Source organism: Lissotriton vulgaris, chromosome 1_1 (assembly GCF_964263255.1).
Source record: "Lissotriton vulgaris chromosome 1_1, aLisVul1.2, whole genome shotgun sequence".
Classification (NCBI taxonomy): Eukaryota; Metazoa; Chordata; class Amphibia; order Caudata; family Salamandridae; genus Lissotriton; species Lissotriton vulgaris.
In genome coordinates, this window is record NC_141685.1 from 1,872,137,126 (window position 1) to 1,872,163,075 (window position 25,950).

Here is a 25,950-nt window from a genome sequence, read left to right on the forward strand (position 1 = left end):
ACCTTCCTTTTTAAAACAAGAAATAGTGCATGGAACCATATAAAACAACAGGCATCACATTTTACAATGGAAGGCTAGCAGAAAAAGGGGTAGGTGATTAAGCTTCAACTCTGCGCTGACTATATTTAACACCGCAGCATTAACGTGGTCATCTGCTATGACCTAAGGGACACGAATTTTGCGATTGTAGGTCTGGAACATAGAACAACTACTATTATTTTACTCCCGATTAGGTACTTGCTCAACTTTGTGTGAGTATATATTGGTAATCATTAAATACCAACACTCATCTTCCCAACCCTGACGTAGGGTAGGCATATACATTTATCATTCTTTTGGTCCTGATGAAACGCCATGGATTCTCCTGCACCACTAAGTCATGAAACATGTTGGCCCACAAGACCTACACTATTTGCACCCTTCGCTGAGTTGTTTCTCCTAATTTTTAGGAGCTAACACTTAACACACTGCTTTTATCCCTAGCAAGGGGACCTCCTAATAAATTAGTTTTTTGGTACTCATTAAGTATTTTTAACTCACCACTTCACCCACCCCACACACTCACACTCACCATCACTGCTATTTGATTTAAAGATCTCTGACAAAGAGCCCTCTTGCGGGGCCCGTGGGGTATTGCAGCGCTGACCCCACGAGGAGCAAAAGCCCGATGATGAAACATTACACCCACTTGGGTGTGTGAGGGCAGTACTTACTAAATAGGAAGATCCCTTCATGTGTTCCATTTTTTCACCCTGAAATACACTCTTTCAGGAACAGTGACATAATTGATATTTCCATAGGTATCCAAACAGTCAGATCATATAGCATCGAAGGCAGAGTCATCGTTTTTGAGACAATATGACATTATTTCTAAATCAGCTTGCCTAGTTAACTTACTAGTCCAGTCCTCTATCTGCAACTGTTTTGACCTGGCACTTCACATAGACAGCTCTTAGCGCACACACCTGCTCAGCTCCATGATACCCTCTGGGATGATCAGATGCTCTGCAAATATACACATAACATACAAGCATAACATTTTGAAGATTTATAGTCCCTGAGGCTAGTCCTTTTGCACTTACAATAATTTTCGCATTCCAGAGCTTACACAATTTAGTACAAATAATAAATGAAGGAAGCTTTTTCAGCATTAGAATGGGATACAAGATCTGGAGTTCTAAGTTTGTGCACAAACTCATTCTGTCAAAATGTGTATCTTGGTGAGCTACACTCACTAAACATTTGAAAATACTCTGACAGCATTTTTCATTTTGCATCACCTGCTTTGAGCATTTACTTTCAAATGTAGCTTGTGATGCTGTTAGTACAATTAGCACACTTCTAAAATAATTTTCTGCTGAATAATTAAAAGCTGAAGGTCAGGCAGACAGGAAGAAACGTTTTGAAGGAAACTAAGATCATTTACCAAAAGCATTATTATTTGGATACATTTAGTTTTCAAAATTATTTTCTAAATACCAAATGATGTCCTTGAACTACTGCACATAAAACAGGACATTTCCTTTTCTTCCACTCTTCTCTTAAAACCAAATGTAAAACTTCAAGTGACTTAAAATAGAATTTTACATTCCCAGCAATGGTGTCTGAAAGCCCATTTTTAACTGACGATAGTTCAAGATTTCACTTCTGGTGCTGTTTCATTCCTTTTGCAATTTGATGAAAGGCAGTATTTTTTTGTGTTCCCATTCTTTTTCCTAATTGTATTTGTTTAGAATCATCTGTAGGGTATCAGGTAAACCATGTAAATACTTTGTCTCCTTTATCCTTGCATTCTTCTCGGGTTTACTCTGTGTCTTGTGGTTCACTGTGTTGAATGCAACAGATAGGTCCAAGTGAATAATCCAACAAGAGTTGCAATCATCTAGAATATGTAAAGAGTTATCTATATCTATCAGCTGGAGCTTGGCGGTCCCCATACTATATACAGAATCCAGGTCTCTATTAAGCTTGTAGGTTATTGTCATGAGTGTTTGGTTTAAGATGCCTGCTTTCAGAATTTTCTATCCTTGCTAGAAAAAGGAGACCGGATACAGACCTGACATTATTGAAGACCTTATGATCTAGAGTACAGGGGAAATGTTGCCCTCTTTAAAGCAGTAATGAAGCACACCAGCAGTGAATGAAAGATTCACTAAGCCTTTAGAAAAAGTGCAAAATTGTTTTTCACCTCCTTAGAAAGAGAGTCTGGAATGAGATCATTGAAGTGGTTGGATAGTTGTACATTGGCTAAAGTATTGAATGGGGCTTTGTAGGATACCTCATTTAAATTATTCCATGAATGTGTAATTTTTCTACTTGTTGAAAGTCAGCTCAAATAATTTTGTGGAAGGAATAACGAGAGTGTAATTGATTATATTTTATTATAATAAATCATGTGATTTCCTCAAGTGTGGCTGTTAGGTCCTCAACTTTGAAAGAAGAATGTGGATTGGTTGAAAGTGGATTGGTTGCATGTGTTACCATTTCAAATCATTTTTGGGTTGTTTTATGGAAGGGTCAGTTTGGGAATTAATGTAAGATGCCTCAGCATTGAAAATGTACCTCTCATACAGTCTTCTACTGGATATTAAAGTTTCCAAATTTGACATTGAGGAATAAGATGTCCAGGTTTTTTATAATTTCCCATGACATTTTGATGGTCTGTTCCATAGGAACCCTTTCTGACAATGATTCACATTTTAGTATTTTGGGAGATACTTATGGATTAATGAATTAATTTATGCAATCATTTATGTTAATAAAATTACATGTTTTGCGTAATCTAGATTGGTGACTGCTAAGAATGCCTCCAATGCCTAAGTAGTTTCGATAACACATGGCTGGTTTGGCTTTATCAATTGCCTCTAACTGTTTAGCTCACAATGAAAGAAATTGCTAAAATGCTTACTTCTTAAACTGGCAATGTTAACTGGTTGATTATTGGAGCAGAAGGGGGATACTTGGCTTGCCAGGTTTTCATGAATTCTTTACAACCTACAGTTATGGCTTCTATTGAGGTTCAGTGCCAGCTTATCCAGTTGAATCCAAACTATAACTTGAAAAAGGTGTCAGATAAGAAAAAGATGGTCATCTCTGATAATCAAAAGCACTGTTTCAAACGGAAACATTGTACTAATAGTATTGCGGACATTGTCGCTCATTCTATGCCTAGTGGTTCAACAAATATGCTATACTAAGTGCAGAAGCCTTTGGAACGAAATGAAAGAAAGAATCAAGTCAATGTGAGCTTTCCTTGCCTTTGGTAGAAACCCAGTAATCGATTGATTAAAAGACCAGAGATAAGTTAGACAACCTTCACATAATCAAAGTAGCCCAATACATGGTTATAAGATACCCAGACAAGTATAGTCAACATCATCATATTTCCAGCCCATAAAACTAAAAATAAGTGATATAAAGAATTCAAATGAGTAAGAAATCTGAATAATCCTCTGTTTCATCATGTTGTTGGACTAACAAAGAAAATAAAATGTATCAGCGAATAAACATAAAAAGAAATAGAAACACGAAAAAGGGTAAATATTGTTGCAGTTTGGCATTTATATGTTAATTGCTAAATTATCGTGTGTTTACCTAAAGTGTGGCATACACTTGGTGAGGTTTAAGACTGAGTAATAAGCACAAAAATAAAACTTGCAAAGAGCATCAAAGTAGGATAGATTGATCATACAAATTGTACTTTCATAGACTTTTGAATCACAATAAAGATGATGCATCACTGATAAGGAGAGGCGATGTGTTCCAGACATTAGGTCCTAACATGGGAAAAAGAGCATCATTTAAAAAAGGTACATAGAAGCACAGGAAAAGATAGAAACCACAGAGTGGACTGGAACAAAGAAGGAGGAGAATATAAAGAAACTATGCAACATAATTACAAATCAAGAATTAACACAAAGTCACACAAAGACAGAGAAAATGCAAAAAAAATAGTTTTCATTTTTTTTCAAGTTGAGTTTGAGAAAACTGGAAGACACCCAGCAAGTGCAAAAGGATCAAAAGATACTTTGGCCTCGAGAGAAGCTAAAAGAGAAAAAAAGAAAATCAAAGTGGCAATCATCCACAGAAAAGTGGAACTCACATCCATAGGAGACAAAATTAGTGAACTATGGATCAGTACAAAAAGAGAAAAATAAAGAAGTGAGAGAACCTGTAAGACACCATGGTGAACAGAGTGAAGTGCATAGCAAGACTGTTTCCAAAAAAATAGAAAAGGTTCAATGAGCCAAAGTGGAGTGAAACTTGTCTTAAACTGATCAAGGAATGTCCAGTGCTGGTAAAGAATTCAGAAGCGTAACATTACCCTATGTGTCATAAGCTGTGTGTACCAAGGGACGCTTATTATGTTGAGGATGCTAAATAAGGTTGGAAACATATAGCAGCTTCAGTGGAGTAGGCAATACAGAAGCTGAATTTAATAGAAGAAAAGAGATGATGAGTATAAAGAAATGCACTGAGTTGAGTGAACACAATACGTTGAAGTATTTTAAATAAGTATGGAAAAAGAGAAATTGGGAGGATTGGTGAAATCAATGTAAGGTTCTTTGAGCAAAGGGAGAGCAACAGCAAATTTAAAAGACGCAGGAAAGATACCACTAGAAAGTGAAATATTGAGTAGTACAGAAAGACATGGACGGAGATAAGGAAAAAGTAATAGAAGCTGTTGTTTTGGGACAGGTCAGAAGGGTCAAATGTCCCAACTGCAAATTGTAGAAAAGAAGTAAAAGAAAATCTGTGCACCAGAAGATAGATTAAAAGAGGGAGAATAAGTTGAAGAGGGAGGTGGAGATGTTGCAGCTAGAAGTAGAGAGGTTATGGACAGTAGATGAAAAGGGGGTTTCAAATGAAACAAAAGAGAAGTAAAGTCACAAGTCTTAAAGGAGGAACTCAGAAAACGGTGAGGCAAAAAGAAGCAAGAAGATTATTGAAGATGGAAAGCAGACATTGTGGGTTGATGGAATAAGTATTAATACATGATTGAAACTTTCGCTGGCTTCAAATTAGCAAAACTGAGTCCATGAAAAGTAAGAAAGCAAAAAAGAAAAACCAATGTTTTATGCATATGCATAGATAGTCAAACTGCGGAAGAAAGGTCCAAAAAGAAATACCTTGGCAATAAGCCAGGGTTGAGGTTTAGTGGGAGTTTGGAAAGCTGCAAGGGGAGCAGATGGATTTAATGTACCTATGAGAATATCGTTAAGTGAGCTAGAGAAAGCCATTGAAAATTTGGATTCAGAACGAAGACTAGTGATAACATCAGTAGCCCAGTTTTCAGGAGGTACATTACATAAATCACTAAAGAAAGTGTTAGTTAAAAGGCAAGTGGTAGTGCTATAGGATATGAAAAAAAAATTGCGAAGAAAGTAAAAATGTGAACAGAGGGCAGAATGTCAAGTATCTGCAGAGTGTAAATAAAGGAGATCAAAGATGAGGTACGATAAAAGATAAAGCAAACCACCAAGGATATCTATAGAAAGAAGAGATAAATAACAAAAATGTGTAATGATTAAAAATAGGAGCACGGCTGAATCACTGGGGAAGTTAATATCCCCTAAGTGGGGATAATGTATAATAAAAGGAAACCGCAAGAAGAAACCATAGCAAAATCATCACAGAAGCATAACAAAGCTCCAGTTTTTAATTCATGGTGTTATTTTTACTAAATGGATTGCTATCTCTCATTGCTAACCCTGCTGATTAACATAGGTAATCAGTTGAGCTAGCAAGGTATTTAGTAAAAAATAACGCAGGAAATTAAAAACCTGTAATTCTAGGAGCATTAACAGAAGGGAGAGCAGAAATCCATTCTGGATGTAAACAGCATGTGGTGGCACAATCTATAATCTGTTTTTATAAGCGGCCACATGAGCACCTTAGTTATGGCCCATGTGATCACCCCGTCAGATAGATAGAGTTGAACATCCTGGCCAGTGTCATAAATGTATACTGAAATTACTATTCAAAAAGACTAGACAGAGATAAAAATGAGACAACTCAATTATCTGTGATTAACCTAAAGGTGTTTTGTATTGTAAAATTGGTTTGACAATTTTCATTAGGCCTTGTGAGTCCAAAATAAATGCTGCAGCTCTAATCGCAAAGAACTGCCTTGATATGCATATAGTATTTCTTCTATCAATTGTATTTTTGAAGGTTTTTGCTTTATTTGTCTCTAAGAAAGAAGCACAGAGCTTACCCATAGCTACATTTGAATGATACACTGGATAGTTTAAACCACATTAGAACAATACCTTGGTGTGCAATGCTGTACTATCGATTTACATTTGTTTTTCTGAAAATGCATCAACAGTAATTTGTAAGTTTACAGAACTTCATATCCATCAAATCTTTAAATTGAGCTCATATTTCTTAATTTTTGCTCTTGCCATTAGATAACTAAGGTGCCCTTGAATGGTCCTGGGTGTGATCACTTTACATCATGTGGTCAGTGCTTTTCAGCGCCCCCATTCATGACCTGCGGATGGTGCAATAATCTCTGTAAAAGGAAAATGGAATGTGTTAATGCCATGTGGACCCAGGAATCTTGCCCTCCCACTATTCATAAGGTACATGGTTTTATTACTGTTGATTATATAACTAATTGCACAATGTAGAATGCAGAAGTATATTGTTTTGTACATTTAACTTTAAAAAAATCATGACAGAGATATGTTCCAGTAAATCAAATTTGGGGCCCTTTGAATTCAACACATAGGCAATTGTTGTCAGTGTAATGGGAGATACCTTTTATTGAACCAATGAAATCAGTGCTTGAGTGTGTGTGCATTAGTTTTTGTACCATGCAGGTTCCTTCAGATTTGTAACATATTTGCTCTGGGCTTGAACAGAAAACAGCTCCTTCTGCTGGTGTTCATTCGCACATAAATTATCCAACTGTAAAAGGCACAGTTTGCCTCTTAAACACATTACTAATATGGCACCTTTTCTACTCATGGGATGGGGCACTAGTAGAAACTAAGGGCTTGATTTGAAGTTTGGTGGAGGGGGTAATCCTTCACAAATTTCCCAGACATCCCGTCTATCATATTACAAGGTCCATGCGATAAATGTACTTGCAATAGGACAGGCAGGATACTCGTCACTTTTGTGATTAAGTATCTCATACACCAAATTCTAAATTAGATCCTAGTTTGTGTTCAAAGAGCAGCTGCTTCAAGAGCAGGTATTTGTTGTATGATGCTGTCTAAATACTTATCAATTTACGTTTCTAACCATGAAAACAATTTCAAAGTTCTCTCTCAAATATCATGTCCTATTTCAAATCTCTGTTACATGGGACCCATCCTCCTCAAGATGAAAATGTAAGCATAGGCTAATGAAAGCTTTGTAACAAATTACAGAAAAAGAATTCAAAATCATGCAAGAAGGCACAAATCATCTACAAATCAAAGCAAAGAAATAGGTAATACCAAACATTTTATAGAACGTTTATAATTACACAATGCCATAAATGGCTGCTTGCTTCAAAAGTGCATGTTCAAATCCATGCCATTCTCCATACATTGCAAAATACTTAGACAGAGTGTCTTTACTAGTTCAAAGCTGCCCCAATTTGTAAATATGGGCCACATTTATAGCTATCTAATTAACTATAGGGGCCAACTTTATTGTTGGTGCCCAAACTATTTTCTATCGCAAACTGACCCTGCATAAATGTCTCCAAGCTTTACAGTTGAATGTTGTAAGCCTTAAGGTATTACTTCAATGCTTCTATATGTGAATATTTTTGATGATGTTGACAGTCTGTAATAGACAAATGTTACACACCCAAAGATAGCAACTTGTAATGTTACTCTTGAACTTCCCCTCAACTGCCTTGTCTAAAAGTACAGGTGCTCAGTAATCAATCATCCTTACATACCAAGATGTGTTATCCATCATTTGTGAATCCTATTTACACATACAGGATCTATCACACAACACTCAGTAATCCTTAGGGCAGGCTGAGGTTTTCCACCTATCACATCCACAGGGCAGGCTCCGTTTTGCAAATCCATCGGATGGTAATCCCCCCATTCTATATTTTGATCACTGGTTGTACACGGAGACTGAAGTATGCCATTACTTAGTAAAAGTAATTCTCTGTAAAAAGGCAAAATGCTGAACGGACATTTACACTCCACCATTTTAACTTCCTTAAACTTCGATTTTCCCTGCTGAACGACCAAAGATTATAGGAACATGGAGCAAGCATGTACCTGTAAGTCCAACTGTCTGTAGGTCCCTCTCTCCATCGATGTGTATCTGCTTCTTTGCTCGATGAATTTATGTGAGTGTGTATGTGTATTCTATGCATATGTGTGTTTGGATATGTGTGAGCCTGCCAGTGTTCATTTGTATTAATGGGAAACCTGTTTTTCATTTTGCCTGTGCACATTGGCTAGCCATATCTGGTCGCCTGTGCCTGCATATACCTGTTTGTCTCTGTACTTGGCCTGAGCCTGTGTGCTGGTGGTAGCAAGTGCATTGTGTGTTTGTGCATTGACTGTGGATGTGTCTCTGTGTCAATACAGGTGAATATATGTGTGATCTGTGTCAGTATGTGTATGGATGTTGTGTGCCTTAACAAAAACTAAACTTATTTCCTTTATCAATGTTTACGTATTGCTAAGAAAGGGCAAATACGTAATTAGTGGCTTATAAATGTTGGTCACAGGAAGATAAAATAAATGCAAGGTACTTGAGGTGCAATCCTTAAATAGTAGATGCTGCCAGGTCCCTTGTTTCTTGGCTTACACTGAAAGGGTTCTAATTGAGGTATCGTGGAAGCCAACCAAAATTAAAGTATTGGATTGGCCGAATGTGGTGGATGGGCTAAGCTTCTTTTTTGTGCACTTTTAGACCTTTACTTCTGATTTCCCACCATTGTTGAATTGTAGAGTATGCTTTACAATACACAAAACACATTTCCTTGTTGCATTGTGTGAACGCATCAAAGACTGTCGAACACGTTTCTTTACACTTGAGTTTTAACTTCAGAATAGAGGTATCGTTACTATCAAAATGTTGTTAACATGGGACTTGTAAGGAGCGCTTACAATGAGTGCTATGGTGCATTCACGGAAGCAATCTAAGAAATTACATTTAGTGTGCCAATTTTGCCTGTAATTCACTATAATATCTCTCAGGAAGGATCTCGTTTGTATACCTTTTCCGTCAGACAGAGCAGTGCCCCTTGTGCACAAATAGAGGAGGAAATGGAAAGAACTATTATTTGTAGTCAGAATTTTAACTTCTTCGGCCCCTTGGATTTGGCAGAGCCTGACCCAGGAGCTTCTTAGAAGAAGCCTTGCACTACGCATGGTTTTTAAAAAGAAGAGCGTCGCACCTGACTGTCGATGCATTATTTATGCACATGATATATTGATGGTCTCTTTAATGGCTGGTCTGCAGTCTGCAGTCAGTCTGCGGCTTCTTCCTTTGATGGGGCCGAGTTTGGTTAATCGTCTTTCAGGCTCTGGGAGAGTTTTTGAGCAGTCCTGTCGCTTTTTTGTTTCTTACGTGATTTCTTTTTCACAGCGCAAACATTTTTCCATTAAGAGCTGCCATAGCCGTGTTATATAGTTCTAATGCTCCAATCCTTTTTCCTAAGGCGTGCAATCATGTGGCTTTATGCAACCAGCACTTGTAAGAAACGGGGGGATTAGGTGAGGGCCGCACTAAACACCGTCCTTGTCAGGGTGAACCACAAAAGTCACTAACCTGTGCTGGTAGCGTGGAACAAATAAGCCAGGATTAACTTAGAGGCCATGTGTAGAGTATTTATGCAGTACTCAAACAATAATTCAGTAACAACACAAGAAACACCCCAAAACAATTTAGAAAAGAAAGTAACTTTTAATAAATTAAATGGCACCATAATGACAAAAGTAGCCCTTTTAATCATGTCTCAGGTGGGTCATCGCACCCTGTGTGTGCAGTTTTAAAGTGCATTTCAATCTGGCAAAATGAACCTTTTGCCAGTCCAAAACCTTCCTTTTTAATACATATAAGTCAGCATTTGGGTAGTTCCTAAATGGCCCATCAGGCAGGGTGTAGTGTATTTAAAAAGTTAGACATGAACTTATAACTTTTGCATGTCCTGGTAGTGGAAAACTCTCAAATTCATTTTTTTCTACTGCAAAACCTGTCTCTCCCTTTCAATAACATTGGGTAATCGTATTGCATTTAAAATAGGTGATAACCTTCAGTTAGGAGCAGGTGAAAATGTCGAGTTTGGTTTCTAAAGAATTGTAATTTAACCCCTTGTGTGCTGTTGACGAGCTGAGCTCGTCATGAGGGACGGTTGAGCTGCCAAATGACGAGCTGAGCTCGTCACAGCCGTTGGAACGTTCGCACGCGGGGATAATTACCCCGCTCTGCTGAACGTTCTAAAAACGGGTGTGGTGTGACGAGCTCAGCTCATCACGAGGACAGCTCCGCTGTGCCTCATGACGAGTCGAGCTTGTCAACAGCACAGCGGCGCCGTGCGCGGCAACCCTTCCCCCCGCACAGCGGGGGGAAAACACCCCGCAGCCAAGGGGTTAAAACCCTCTTTAATGGTAAATTCAGATTTTAAGTCATAATTCTGAAAATGGCATGTTTGTGCCTGCAGCCTGCATCACCTGGCTAGGTGTAGCTGGCAGTTAGTCTTCGCTTATTGCTCCCAGACAGTGAGAATATGGGGGAATAGGTATGGTACGATGAGCCATCTGTAACCTGATGAAGGGAGAACTTGTTACCTACTGACTTGCACATCACAAAGGCTCTGCCTGAGCACACTCACAAAGAGTTTGACATTAGTCTGTTGTGTCCCCAGGCAAGCTGCGGCCAGGGCAGGGAGACTAGAAATTCAAAACACCTATGGGGGTAGATACCTTCTGAACCTTCTCCTACTTAAAAGCTGCCACCAAGTATAAATATTGGACCTTCAGACCTCTTCTGCACTCATCCAGACCTGTGGATACTACAAAGAAGGACTACTGGGCTGCTTTGCTTCCAGAAGGACAGCTACTCTGTTGCACTACTACTCCTCTGCCCTTGATGCCAGCTGCCCTGATTACTGAGAAGGAAGACTGGGCCTGCACTCTTCATTCCACGCTGCAGTAGCTCCAATGGCCGGCTGACTGACCATGTGTTCTGAGCTCTAGGGACATAACAAGCTCCAGAGGACTTCCTGCATCTGCCCAGCTGACCTGCTGCCTGCACCCACAACTGGACTTGCAACTGGACCTGTATGAGCCCTACTGACCTCTGCTGGAGTGAGTTCTTGATCCCCAAGAGGCGCCCCTCAGGTCCAGGACCCTTGGTGTGGCATCAGTTGAGCTTACTGTCTAAGGAAAGAGAAAAACTAAAGTCATGGTCTCTTTGCGAGCAAGAATGGGACTGTTTGCCCCAAGATTTTGCCCCCCACGCCACCCACCAATGCACAGCTCTGGTGAACCTGACTCTGTGCTACAGCAACTGTCAGCACCAACCAGCAACACGAGAGCTGCACTTTGTACTACAGCATCGACAGTCCGCAGTGGACACCAATGCTAATCTCCAATAACGACCATCCGCAAAGCTGACAGGATTTTTGCGCCACAATGACGACCATCTGCGACACCCAGCCTCCTTTTGCGCTACAGTGAAGTCCATCTTTGACGTTCTTCTCGCTGCTTTCAGCCCCTTCCACTACAAATGGGACTCATCGTGCCAAACATTAAAGGTAACTTTTTCAGCTGAACTAGTCTGGTCCCTGTGTCCAGCCTGCAATCCATGGCAATCAGCCTGAACCTTTGCCTTTCACCCGATCTAGTATCACCAGATACCAGCGAGTGGTGCTTTGTGCTTTTAGGCACTTTACTTATCTTAAATCTTCAAAATTGCATATCTCCAGTTCTACCAATTGACTTTTGGTTCTTATGGTTTCAAATAAATTATTACATTTTTCTCTATTTTTCTAAATTGGTGTAGGATTTTTTACTTGTGTTTTGTTTTTACTTTATTACTGGTTGAAGTGCTGCATAAACACTTTATACATTGCCTCTAAGTTGAGCCTGACTGCTTTTTTGCCACACTACCAGAGGGTTAAGCACAGGTTAATTTGGGACGTGCTTGTCTTTCACCCTGACCAGAATTGTGGTTGCTGCTTAAGTAGGGTTTTACCTCCCTGAACCGGTAACCAAATTCCAACATTTACCATTAAAAATGATTGTAAATTGCAATTCAAATGAGTGGAAGAAGCATCTTTCTACCTGTTCCCAAACTAAAGCTATCACGTATGAAGTATAATAAGGTAACCCAATGTAAGTCAATGGGAGCGATAACCTTGCAATAGTGATCAATGACTATATGTTTTTCTCTGTCTGGACATGTAAAACTAAAATGCATATGTCCTACTTTTCAAATGTAGTGCACCCTGCCTTATGAACCTTTAGTGCCTGTTTTCGGCTAATATCATACTCTACTACATTAAGACATTGGGTTTGTTTCAAAAGAATATGTTTGTTTTTTAGATTGTTATTACTGAATGAGCATTATATCAATACTCTTCCAACTCAATCTTTATAACAACTTTTTTTTTAATTAAACAGTCCATGTATACAGGGGTCAAACTTCCATATACAACAATTTATTTAAAGCATAAGTCAGTTTGTGTTGGCTATTATTGCTCAATTTTAAAAGCCAGTCCTCAAAAGTAGGTGATCAAGGGCCAGATGTAGGTAAAATAGATTTACCGATTTTTAATTACTGAATTTTACCGAATCAGTAATTAAAAATCGGTAAATCTAAGGGGTGGATATGTAGGTATTCCAGATGTGCGGGAATACTGATTCGGAAGATTTCGGTATTTACCGATTCGGTAAATAGCGACTCTGTAATGCCCATTCATTCCTATGGGCTTTGAAGCCCATAGGAATGAATGGGCATTACCGATTCGGTATTTACCGAATCGGTAAATAACGATTTTCACAAGGGTGCAGGGGGTGTCACTTTGACACCCTCTAGCACCCCCAAAACAGGCTCGGGTGCCATGTGGCAGGCATACATGCCCTAAGGGCAGGTCTGCCTGTCACATGGCATAGGTGTGCATGCACACATGTGCATGCACACCGGAATCTGTATTTTACCATCAAATTGGATTTGATGGTAAAATACCGATTGGGGAGGCCTCTGGGACTCTGAAGAGTCCCACCTACATCTGGGTGCCTCAGAATCGGTAAAATTACCGATTTTTTATTTTACCGAATCTGTAATTTTACCGATTCGATAAAATAATGCCCCCTACATACCTGTCACCCATTTACCGATCGGTAACGGCCAAAATCGTCCGTTACCGCTCGGTAAATGGCCTCAAATGGCCACCTACATCTGGCCCCTAATGACTTGTATTTGGTAGTAGTGATTAGGATGCCTAAGGATATTTGCAGATTCACAGGATTGTAGAGTCAGATAAGCAGCTAAAAAGAGCACTTATTGGATACATATTGAATTGTCTGTCAAGCAGCTGAGGCAAAGGTTTAAATTATTTTTTCCCAAAGACTGCAAGCACTGGGCAAGACCAGAACATATGCATCCAGTCTTCAAGTGAATGGGGATTGCATCTCAACTAATAAGGCTGTTTTGGGAATACATTCTTTAAAGAATAACAAGGGATTTATCAAACAGGCTTGTCATCTGTATAAATGACAACCACAGCCAACTTTTTCAAGCAATACCCTTTTAGTAAAAAATGTCTAGGTTTCCAATTTCTACTTACGAAAAATTCTGAAAATAATGAAAAAACACTTCTATTCCACCTTTATGCAATATTAGTTGTAGGTGCCTATGATATTATTCTACAGTCTTCCAATTTAGCAGACAAATTAATAAATGATATTTTGAAAACATTAAAATACTGCTTTTGCTATTTAAAGAATTTAGAAAGTGTCTTATATCTGACCTTCTTAATGACTCTAGGGAATCTGGTAGGGCATGGTAAATTTGGGGTAGTATAGTAAACTTAATATAGTTGTTGTATATGTATGTAGTTAGTCCTGTATTAGAACAGCTAGAAAAGGCTGAAGATTAATATCATTTTATATCGGGTAATGTCAAACCAACTGCTTCTTTAGGAAAACTAAGGTACTACGTTGCAATCCTAGGTTTACATTTACCTCAGATAAATGCTGATGTAAGTGAATCCATGGTTAAAAAACATTTAGCATGAAGTACAGTAGGAAACCTGTGAATAAGAAAATAAATAAAGGATGGATGGATGTGCAGTTTTACAAGGTCTATTTGGCCATGATAGCTAAAGGGAATACAATCCCGCGATAAAAGAGTTGGGTAATTTTGGAAATCAAAGGTTAATGATTTATAAATAATAAATCTTCATATTTTTCATTAAAATATATATTTCTTTGGGACAGGTAGAGTAACTGATCTCCTCCCTCTATCGGCCAGAAGGACTCTAACGCAGGCACTGGTGACCTCGCGATTAGATTATGGCAACATCCTGTTCCTCGGGGCTACCGAGGGCAGCATAGGTCGCCTACAAGTCATACAGAACTCCGCCGCCAGACTGGTGCTAAGAAGACCCAGGAGAGCCAACTCGAAAATGACACTGGACGCACTTCATTGGCTACCTGTGAAGAAGCGTGTGCGGTATAAGTGCCTCCTCTTCTGTCACCGTATCGTCTGGGACAGGTCACCGACTTACCTAAAGGATCTAGTCAGCAGATTTGAACCAACCAGATCCCTCCGAAGGGTGCTGGACTGCTGACAGTCCCTAGGATTAAGAAGGCCAGAATGGGTGGACGCTCCTTTGCACTCCAAGCAGCTCAACAGTGGAACAAACTTCCCTCTGCTCTGAGACTGGAGAGCAGTGAAACGCGTTTTAGGGCCCTGCTCAAAACTCATCTATACGCTTCATAAATCCTGGTAGTTTGTCTGCTGATCCATGGACAGCGTCAGCGCGGGGACACGCCGCGATGGCGTTACTGAGCGCTCTACAAACTATATATTATTATTATTATTAATGGTATCAGAGAGAGCGTTATGTGTACAGTTATAAAGCAGCATTTCAGATTTTGTACTATTTTATATCCTGTAGCTATTAACTGAAATTTTAGTTTTAAAGCTGATTGGATATTACCTGTTTCAGCTTTCAAATAGAGACAAATACCGTTAGCAAAGATCTACATATCAGCTGATGGACTGGTAGGAGCTTTGTGTTCTGAAGTTGATTGTTTAGCAGCTGCCAGACGTTCAATGAATAAAGCAAGGAGAATGGAAGACATTGGATACCCCTGCCTCATACCCATATTAACGTGCATGATGCCTGCCTAGTTCAATTAACTATGATAGCTACTGCTGCAGCATTTCTGTATAAATTACTGATGAAATAACTAACTGTTTTGGAAAGTCAAAAGTCATCAGAATATTTATATGTGCATCCCAAGAAACCAACTCAAAAGCTTTTTTCCACGTCTCTTAAAATTAAGGTTTTGAGTCTAAAATCCAGTATTTTAGTGTCTCTTTATATTTATTGTTAAGCCCATTTGCATTCAAAGATAAAACCGGATTTCTATCTAAAAATGATGGGCCATATTCTCAAGGAGTTATCGCTGAGCTATCGGCACTTTTATCGCAGACAAGTTGGCGATAAATGTAAAGCCCTATTCACAATCTGGTGCTAACAGCCGATATCACCAGTTTTCCTGCGATAGCAGCCGTAAAAAACATCGTCACCGATGACACCGGCAACTAACAATAATGAGACGCAGAGTAGGCGTTCCTGTGCAAAAAGCAGCAATAATACCACTTCGCAACATTCTCAACGGCCAGCCAGATCGATGATAAGATCCCAAAACATGCGATAAGGTGCCTTAGCAGCAGGGATTTAATACCTGCTCTTACCTGGTGTTAAGTCGGACGACAACCTGTACCATAAAAGGGAGCCCAACGCAGAGCCACACCTGAAGAACAAAAGATGCCATGAACCTACTAATCATGCAGCTCGGACACACAAGAGGGCCACATCACCCACCACTACCACCCCGTGTTTCGCTTTCTTTTGGCGTCGCGTTAATTTTAACGCGGTCATTGGACAAGTTATCGTGAGACTATCGCATGGTGCTGCCAGGTTGAGAAAACAACGTTAACATAGGATTATTTTCCCATGATAGACTGCGATGTGCAAACTTGCATGAAGCTAATTTTGCGATCATTTTCACACGTTCTTGAGAATATCCCCCTCCATATTTAGAAAATACCCTCAATGCTCAAATAAAACCAATAATTTCAAAGCAGTTTGTTATACGTTGCAGCAAATCATATAAAAATAATACTGATTATGATTTTTTTATTCTTACTGGCACACCCAAATCATGTTAAACTAGCCCCTATATAACCACATCACCTCACTGAGCAGGTACCAGTTGCACGTCTGATAATATTCCACTGGATTGGTTCCCTGCTTTGCAACTAAGAGAGGGTCTTAAATCACCCCCTAAATAATACAGTGAACTACTGTCGATCTGAGCTGAATCTTGCTTCGTAGACTAAATTCTGTAATGATTGAGCTGTTTTGACATCTGAACAGTAGTTAAAGTTGTAGTTATCCAACAAAAGCTTCAATTTAGCTGGATGAAGGACTTTTACATGAACCCTTCGACTTATATATTTTTTCAGCAAATATTTTGAACTGTCATCGTCTCTTAGAGGTCTCGTATGAGACATCAGGAAATACAGAAATTGTAATTTGATTTGTGACGTGTACTGTTTTTCTTTTCTTGATAGGATTAACTGTTTAAATCTAAAGTCCATAAAATTGATCAAAGATGTATGCAGGCCCCATGATTAGGTTTTTAAAGGGGCAGCCAGTGTGCACTGGAATTATTTAAGTCCTCAGGCCCCCTCGCATAAGAATTTGTCATCAAAATGTTTGGAAGTGAACTAAATAAGATTAGATCTTTCAACACTGGTCTCGAGAATTCCAACTAAATGAATGCTGGACCTATGTGACCAGGTTTCAGCCTCTTCTATTTTTAATTGTTTGTGGGCAGGCACGAATGCGCTCTCGGAGGATATACATTTTGAATCTTCAATTTCTGAGAGTCTGATTTCTCGGGTATCTATGGGAGTGGGAACATTTGTGCATTCATTTTATCTATTTATCCTTGAGGCGATTTTAATGCAACTGGTTCCGTAGTCTTCATCTTTTTAACTTCCGAAAGAAGATGATGAATTATCAGATCTCTCTCCAGGCTGCAGCAATATGTTAATTTCTTGCTCTTGATGAATATTGGTTATATTGGTTATGTCTGTCTATTCATCTATAGTGCATGGCCCAGTGGTCTCTGCTTGCACCTTCATCGATGAGGTTTTAGTTATGGAATCTTTGTTGACCTGTGCTGTTTGACATATAGGGGAAGGGTTGATAGTCTGCTGTAAGGAGTACGTTTTCTTTCTTAAGAGCTCTAGTTTCATTATGAATTGTAGTTTTACCAAATAAAGCGGCCTGGGATAATGAATGATTTCTGTTTGAAAATAGGCATACCTGACTCTCTGACTGATTCACTATACTTTTGTTGCATTATTATTGGAGTCAGCTTAATGACTGGCATATTCTCTGCTCGGGTGTTCGGACCATTAGGGACTTCAATAGGCGGTGGCTCAGTTGATGTATCTGATATTTGTGCTCATATCAGGGTTGCTTTCCTAAGAGATGAGTTTGCAGGCTGACTTAAGCTATCTGATCCAGCACATTGCCTGATTTAAGTTTATGAGTGACTTTGAACATAGGCTTTGATGGGGCTGAGATTTCGATCAATACCTTATCACTATCGATCTAAAACCCCGCTCTGGTCGACTGAATCTTTATTGCCTGTCATTGAGAAATAAAGTGCATCTTTACCAAATTAGTTCCCCCATTAAAGGACTCTGCTTCAAAGGATCACAAACAACTTCTAGCTTTCAAAGGTTTATTATAAGTTGTAAGTACAAGCATCTCAAGATGAGATTCACCAAATACACGGGCCCAACTACATACACGTGTTCTCTGAAAGCCCTCAGACGAACAACGGAAACTATCAATACCAGTTCTAAAAACAATAGTGCCGTTAGCATAGACACGTATTGAAATCTATCGCTCATTACAGGCGGAAAGAAATTACAGGTTAGGCTTTCCCTACCCTGCACTAGATAGTATCCCTACTTAACCAGGTCTCTACCTATCAAAGGTGTCAGCAGTGAATGACTCCCATAGGAAGCCACCCACTCTCGAACTCTTGATGAAAACCTATAGTTCTCCAGTCATGACCCCTCTCTGCCTACCCATCCGCTCTCTTAAGGGTCCTCAGGCATCTGCTCTAACTCCACCCAGGGGTGCTGTCCCTAATACAAAATCACAACAACATTTAGGACGCCCCTCGTGAGACGCCCCTCACGTGGTGTAGCTTCTGGCTGTTTCCATGATGAGACCTTGCGGTTAGAGTCGACCTTGCTTTCCAGACGCTTCTCCGGCCCGCTGATAACCCTTAAACATTCCGGAACCCTCCTACATGTCTGGTCCATTTCAAGAACAGGCTTCTATTCATATTTAATAATTGAATACCCCCTTTTCTCTTCCAGACAGACATTTGGAGCCAAGTCCCAAATCTTATGGTTTTCCACCTGCGTCACAACATTCCCCTTTCCAGACTAATACGTGTAAATCAACATTTAAAGCTTTCCAGCCCTACAACAGTTTTATAATATTCGATTTCTTCTTTAATTGTTAGCATGTTAATACTCTTATTCTACTGATTCAGTAAACACATCTGTAAATCAAAAACCCACTCATTAATTCTAAACATTAGTGCAATCCACATTGTATATTTCAGTCGCCTTCCCCCTCCCGCCTTGCTCAGGCCCTGAGGCCTACCACGTTCTACGTTTCCGTATGTCATCTTGCATTTGACAACTGCACAACATAGATTCAAGAATATTCACGTTGAATAAAATCACATAGTATCACATTTTGCGAATTAATAAAAGAACTCACATCTATATAATATAGTCCTTCTGAATAATATAATGTAATCATAACACGAGTGCGGTCCAAGAAATGAAAGGTATACCAGTCTGATTCCTTCTGTCATGGCCATGCATGAGGCCTGTCTCTTTCCGTGCTCACAGCACGCCATCTTCCTATTAGCAGCTACATTTAACATGGACCATGATTAATCACATCTAATAAAGTTATACATTGCACTCATGTCTTCATTAGTTCCACTTCTATATGCATTCTCTAAGTTAACCACATAATTTCAGAATATAGATGTAGTTACTATCAGCACTCATGGCATTTCTCTTCATGGTTTGTGCTTACTACGTATAAGTGTGATGCATTTCTTCATTTTGGTTAGTTTGCGCTCTCTCAGTTCCCCCCTTTGATGACCTCTCGGGGTCATCATTAACATTTAAACTGCAGTGATTGCTAGCATAACCCGTTTCTGTGTTTGCAAAGCCCTCAGACTTCGGTACTGACTATCTTGTATGGCAGCCAATCTCTGCAGCTGTTTACTTCGAGCTCTCTCTGACCTTCTTGATCTGTACCATTTGAATACCCTCACCAATCCCCACAACACAATCCCACAGATCAATATTATGATGATAGGTTTCAGTATTTTCCACACAAAGCTTTTGCCTAAGGTGGTGAGCCAACCTCCTGCGTCACTTATCCCCTGGCCCACCTTTTCCCAGACATTTTCTCTGCTCAAGTCTTCGATCTCCTTGTGAATATCAGTTATGTTCCTAATAACTTTATCAAGGGGCTTCGAATTGTCTGGAATGTAGGTGCAACATTCTTGGACCTTCAAAGCCTTACAGACTCCGCCCTCTTTTGCTAATAGGACATCTAAGGCAAGACGGTTCTGAAGAACCATAGCCCTTATCGATTGCATCTCTCCTTCTACCAGCATTAAGGACTGAGCAGTACTGGCAGACAACCTGTCTACGACTGTTGCTAGCCGTCTAATTTTAACATCATTAAGAGCTAATCCCAGAAGTGGGAACACAGCTCCAAAGACATCTCCAACCATTTCTGCACTCACATCTCTCCTTCCTCTCGATGATGTCTTGCCCTCAATTATCTCTAAGTCTTGGGCATGATATATTTTAGGGAAGATAATTGCCAAGTAACATGAGCCATACCAATTATCAGGTAGCTTCACGTAGGCATTTCTCCCACATACAAAATATACGTTAGGAATCACTTGCATTCCTTTCAGGAAGTCTTTGGTGTAATACTCCAAATTGAAAGCATGTTCACAGCTAACCTCTCCCACGTATACATTTTCATAATACGTTTTGGCTCTATGGAGACATAACTTTCCTCTCTTTGTTCTATCTAAAGCTATTGGACCACTACTACCCTTTCTCTTGTGTGCCTTTTCTTCTTCGGTCCAATCCGTTTTCCATTGTCCTGATTTCTTCAAAATCTTTTGTCTCCTATTCCGATCATCCACCTGCCCTATGAACTTCTTCTCGACCTCTGACACCTTACATGTCAGGTTATTTCTGCGGGCATGTGAAGTGTCTAATGTAATCCAAGGAATGAAGAACTTGGCCAATCTGTCTTCACTCTTCCAGTAGTCCCATTTGTTCATTTGCTTATAATTTGGGACTTCTGGTAACACTGAGTCATAATTGGAGAAATAGTATTCAAAACTATCTCTCCCATAAAATATACTAAGCAATAAGCTACATGTAATGCCATAAGTCAGCGGGAGGTGATGATAACGAATGCCTTCATCCACAGATGCCGGCAACTGCATGCAGACATAGCAGTCCTTGACCTCCATGGCATCTACATATTCATACAGTAATTTTGCATAAGCATTTGACCTAAAGTCACCTTGGGACTCATCTACATGTAACCTGCGGGCTTCTGCAGCCAATAACGCTTTCTTGTGTGTGTTTTCCCCTTTCTCACCAGCAATGGTGGGTGTAAGCGCTTCTACAGATGCCACATCAGTTACCTTTGCCTCCTCCTCACGTCCCTTTACATAAGAGACTGTTACCACTAAAGCTATTAGTATTATCACTCCTACTATTAGCGTACCTATTATACATTTCGCTCTGCGGTTCTGAGTACCGGCCTCCATTTCGTCAGATAGTGTGGTTCTCTCTTAACTCAGCACAAAGTTCCTTTCTTTTTCGTTCCTTCACTGTCTCTTTTACTCCTTTTGTCCTGAGAACCACGCAACTGGAAGCTGACAACCCTTTCCGCCAAAGTCCTTTTTAGTTCAAATACAGACAACCCTAGCCCTTCTCCATCATCTCAGGGAGAGTCCCTAAGAATCTCTGCTTCCTAGGCGCTAGGTAATCTTCTTTTCTTCACGCTTATTTACAAAGTCTTTTAAGCATCCACTATCAGGCGCTCGCCTGCAGCTTCGACAGCAAAGTTCAATATTTCCAGACGAAGGTTGTGCTCTTCTGCGGCTGATATCTTTGAACCAAAATCAGGGAATTGCAATTCTGTGAGAAACATGTCCTTTATCTTGCTGAGGCGGGGAGGACGGGGGAGCATGAATGTCAGAGACCCTTCTTGTTCGACACCGGGCACTAACAATCTTATCTCCACTGTCACGATGGGCTCAGAACTGGACACCACCACCGCTCTGATCCTCCCCGTCACCGGTTTCGAAGCCATCTGTCACCAGATATGTCCACTCGGGGGTGGAGTATCTTCTGTTAGGCACACGCACTCTTCTTGACCTCCTCAACTCTGGTGCTTCAGCGCCCTGAGCACCGTCTTCTGGGTCTGAGTCTTCTGATATCGGAGGAAGGGTTCTCTCCAGAGTTGACCTTAGGCTAGAGCTCCTTCTCTGCGGCCAATCAGCTTCTCCGCGTACCCTTCTACTCCTTCTTCTCCTCGTTGGTTCACGCTCCCTGTCAGACCTGTCAGTGTCTGACTCGTACTCCCAGCTACTTTCTCCTTCAGTAGCGTTGTCTGTTTCGCTGTTGTACTGACCGTCCTCAGCTTGGTCAGACTCGTTCCCTGCTTCCTCTGGCACCTCTACAGCTTGGCTAGCCCCCTCTATGGCTTCTCGGTCCGCCTCTGGACGTCTATCCGAGAGAGGAGCTGTTTCTATCAGAGGTGCTGGAACTCTCCGCGTATGCGACGCGTGGATCCAATTGGGCAGGCCTCCCACTTTCACGGCTGTGTTTGTGGTCAGGATGATCTGGAAGGGCCCACGCCAACGAACATCCAAGCAGCTGCTTCTTACGTGCTTCTTCACCAGGACCCAATCCCCAGGAAGCAAGTCATGACAAGGGCCCTGGCACGATGGTACCTCGGCAGCCTGCACCTGAAGGGACACAGAATGAATGGCGTCAGACAGTCCCTTACAATAGTCCAGGATCATATCATCTGTGATGCTAATCAATGCAGCAGTTGGGACAGAAGGTAACCTCATTGCTCTTCCCATCAGTACCTCATGAGGAGACAAACCAGTTCTCCTATCCGGGGTACTACGGAGGCTCATAAGGACCAATGGCAACGCATCAGGCCAACTCAAGGATGTTGATGAACACACCTTTGCAATTCTGGCCTTGATGGTGCCATTAATCTGTTCCACAATTCCTGAAGCTTCCGGTCGGTAGCTGCAATGTAGTTTTTGATCAATATTTAAAGCTGCGCAAATCATTTTCACAAGCGAGCTGTTGAAATGCGTTCCCCTATCCGATTCCAAAGAGGCCGGCACCCCGAAGCGCGGGATAAGCTCCCTGAGCAATATCTTAGCTACTGTGAGGGTGTCGCACCTGCGTGTAGGATATGCCTCAACCCATCTAGAGAAAACGCAAACAACCACCAGGATATAACGGAGGCGGCTGCACCTTGGCATTTCGATGAAATCTATCTGTATTCGGTTGAATGGACCTCCTGACCTCCCTATGTGGCTCAGTGCAACTGGTGTCTTCTTCCCTACATTCAACTGCTGGCACGTCACACAACGCTGGCACACTGCTTCAGCTGCTACTCTGAACTTGGGGTTAAACCAGGTCTGTCTAAACACTCTCAGCATAGCATCTCTTCCTAAGTGGACAGGACCATGTATTTGTCGGGCCATTGGGCTCACCATCTCATTGGGCAACACTGCTCTGCCATCTGCTGAAACCCAGAAATGGGCCTCCCCCACCACACATCCTGCTTTTTGCCATGTTTCTTTTTCACAGTCAGGAGCATTTTCTTGCATTTCCTTCAGTTCGTCCCAAGTATCAACAGTTTCCAATATCATCGCTAATTCAGTCCTTACACTTATTCCACCCACTTCCACCTCTGTGAAAGAGTATCCTGTCTCCGCGCAATACCGTGCGACTTCGTCGGCATATCTATTGCCTTGTGACACGAAGTCCATGTTTCTGGTATGCGCGGTACACTTTACAACAGCAATACCTGCTGGACATTGCAATGCTTCTAACAACAGGCGCACAAACTCTCCATTGCGAATGGGAGAGCCTGAAGAAGTCATGAAACCTCTTTGAGACCACAACTGCCCGTAATCATGAACTACCCCGTAACCATATTGACTGTCAGTGTATATGGTGACTCGGATTTGATTGCTTGCCAGGCAAGCACGCGTCAGGGCAATAATCTCGGCCACCTGAGCGGAGTGTACTCCTTCCAGGCATCCAGCTTCCACTACTCCAGTAATTGTGCAAACAGCATAAGCTGCTCTTAACTGCCCAACTTCGTCTCTTACACATGAGCCATCGACAAAGAAAATTTCATCTGGGTCGGTCAGTGGCTCATCTACGATGTCGGGTCTTGGTTTGGTGCATAGTTCAGTCACATCGAGGCAGTCATGGTCTGTACATTCTTCATCATCTTCGATATCATTTGGAAGTGGCATTAAGGTAGCAAGATTTAAAACAGAGCATCTCCTGAGGGTCACATTCTCTGCAGCCAGAATGACTTGTTCATAGCGCGTGAGCCTGCTATTCGTCAGATGCTGAGTTTTAGTCCTGGTCATCAACAATTCCACTGAATGGGGCACATGTACCTCTAACGGGTGCCCCATCACTATATTTTCACATCTCTCAATGCTGACACCTGTTGCAGCAACGGATTTGAGACATCCGGGCAACGCTGCGGCTACTGGGTCTAAAGTAGCCGAGAAGTAAGCGACTGGTCTACGGGCATTCCCATGGATTTGGACTAACACAGACAGCGCGCATCCCTCTCTCTCGCAGCAGTAGAGCAAGAATGGTTTATCGTAATCTGGCATTCCCAGAGCCGGAGCACGACACAAGTCCTCTCTCAGCTGCAGGAACGCCATCAAACAGTCTTTGTCCCATGGTACCGGATCACTCACTTCCTTGTGCGTCAGTTTTTGCAAGGGCTTTGCTTTCAGTGAAAAGTTTGCAATCCACTGTCGGCAATATCCCACCATTCCTAGGAACATTCTGACTTCTCTCTGTGTTTTAGGCGCATTCATCTTCATGATGGCCTCTATCCGGTCTGGTGACACCTTCCGTTTCCCTTTCTCAATTCTGTGTCCCAAGTACTGCACCTCTGTCAGGCAGTACTGCAATTTCCCCGGGGACACCTTATGCCCATTTTCGGCTAGATGGTTTAACAAAGCAATAGAGTCCACCCTGCAAGCTTCCTCTGTCTCTGACGCCACAAGGAGGTCGTCTATGTACTGGACCAGAACTGACCTCTGGGGCAGTACTAGACTTTCAAGATTTTTCTTCAGGAGCTGGTTGAAGATCGATGGGCTCTCTGTATACCCCTGAGGAATACGACACCATGTTAGGACGCGACCTTCCAGCTTAAATGCGAAAAGAAAATGGCTTTCTTCGTCCAAAGGGATCGAAAAGAAAGCCTGGCAAAGATCAATCACAGTGAACCATTCTGCTTGGAACGGTATCTGAAACAGTATCACTGATGGATTCGGTACCACTGGACAACATGAAACGACTATGTTATTAATCTTTCTAAGGTCCTGCACTATCCGAAATTTCCCATTAGGTTTCTGCAGACCCATAATCGGGGAGTTACATGGACTACCCACGATTTCCTTCAGTATTCCCTGCTTAATCATGGACTCAATCACGGGTTGTATACCTGCGATCGTTTCTGGTGTCAATTTATACTGAGGTGTTCTTGGGAACTCAGCATGAGGTTTCACTACAATTTTCACTGGGTCTACTCCTTTCACCAACCCAATCTCTTCCCCAGTGAAATCCCACACTTCTGGAGCGACTGTCTCCCTCAAGTCCCAGGGGAGCTCGTCTACTGTCAGAGTGGGATACAGCTCCACACATATTCTGGAATTCGCGACTTTAAAGTCTGCATCATCATCATTTGTCAGTACCTCCACTCCTTGCGGAGTACAGTATATAGTGCAGTTCAATTTGCACAAAAGGTCTCTTCCTAGCAGACATACAGGACTAGAATCGCAAACCACAAACTGGTGCTCCTCACTGTACTTCCCTATTTTCACCTGCACGGGCTCAGTCAAGGGACTGGTCATTCTCTTGTTAGCGACCCCCACCACTTGTATGGTCTCCCCCGACATGGGCAGGCCTGGGACTGCGGCTGATCTGATCGTGGATCGAGTGGCTCCTGTGTCCACTAGAAATGTCGTGGGGAACCCTGCCACTTCGGCCTCAACATAGGGTCCCCTTTGGTCTACTTCCAGGGCTGCCCCGAGGATGCAGTCATCTCTTTCCACTCTCTGTCCCGTTAGTGGGTCCACATAATAGCATTCCTCTCCTCCTACAAACAGGGGCATCTGTCTATATGTCTTACCCATAGTCCCTACTCTGGGTGCCTGCGGGAACTGGGCTCGGGGAGGAGGCCCCCCTTTGAGCACCTTTCCCTGGAATTGCGTTATCCCTCTTGTAGGCGCACCCTGAGTCTCTTCCTCTTCCACCTCTTGGTCTCCTATCTCAATATTATAGGGACAC

At 41.5% G+C, this 25,950-nt stretch overlaps 1 protein-coding gene across 1 annotated transcript in view; it reads left to right on the top strand.

The window, feature by feature from the left end:
- Positions 1-25,950, top strand: part of MET (MET proto-oncogene, receptor tyrosine kinase) — a 426,751-nt gene that overhangs the window by 227,166 nt on the left and 173,635 nt on the right. The window contains exon 5 of the mRNA XM_086919386.1: positions 6,414-6,587. Coding sequence (XP_086775512.1) covers positions 6,414-6,587 — 174 coding nt within the window. The remainder of the gene's footprint in view (positions 1-6,413; positions 6,588-25,950) is intronic.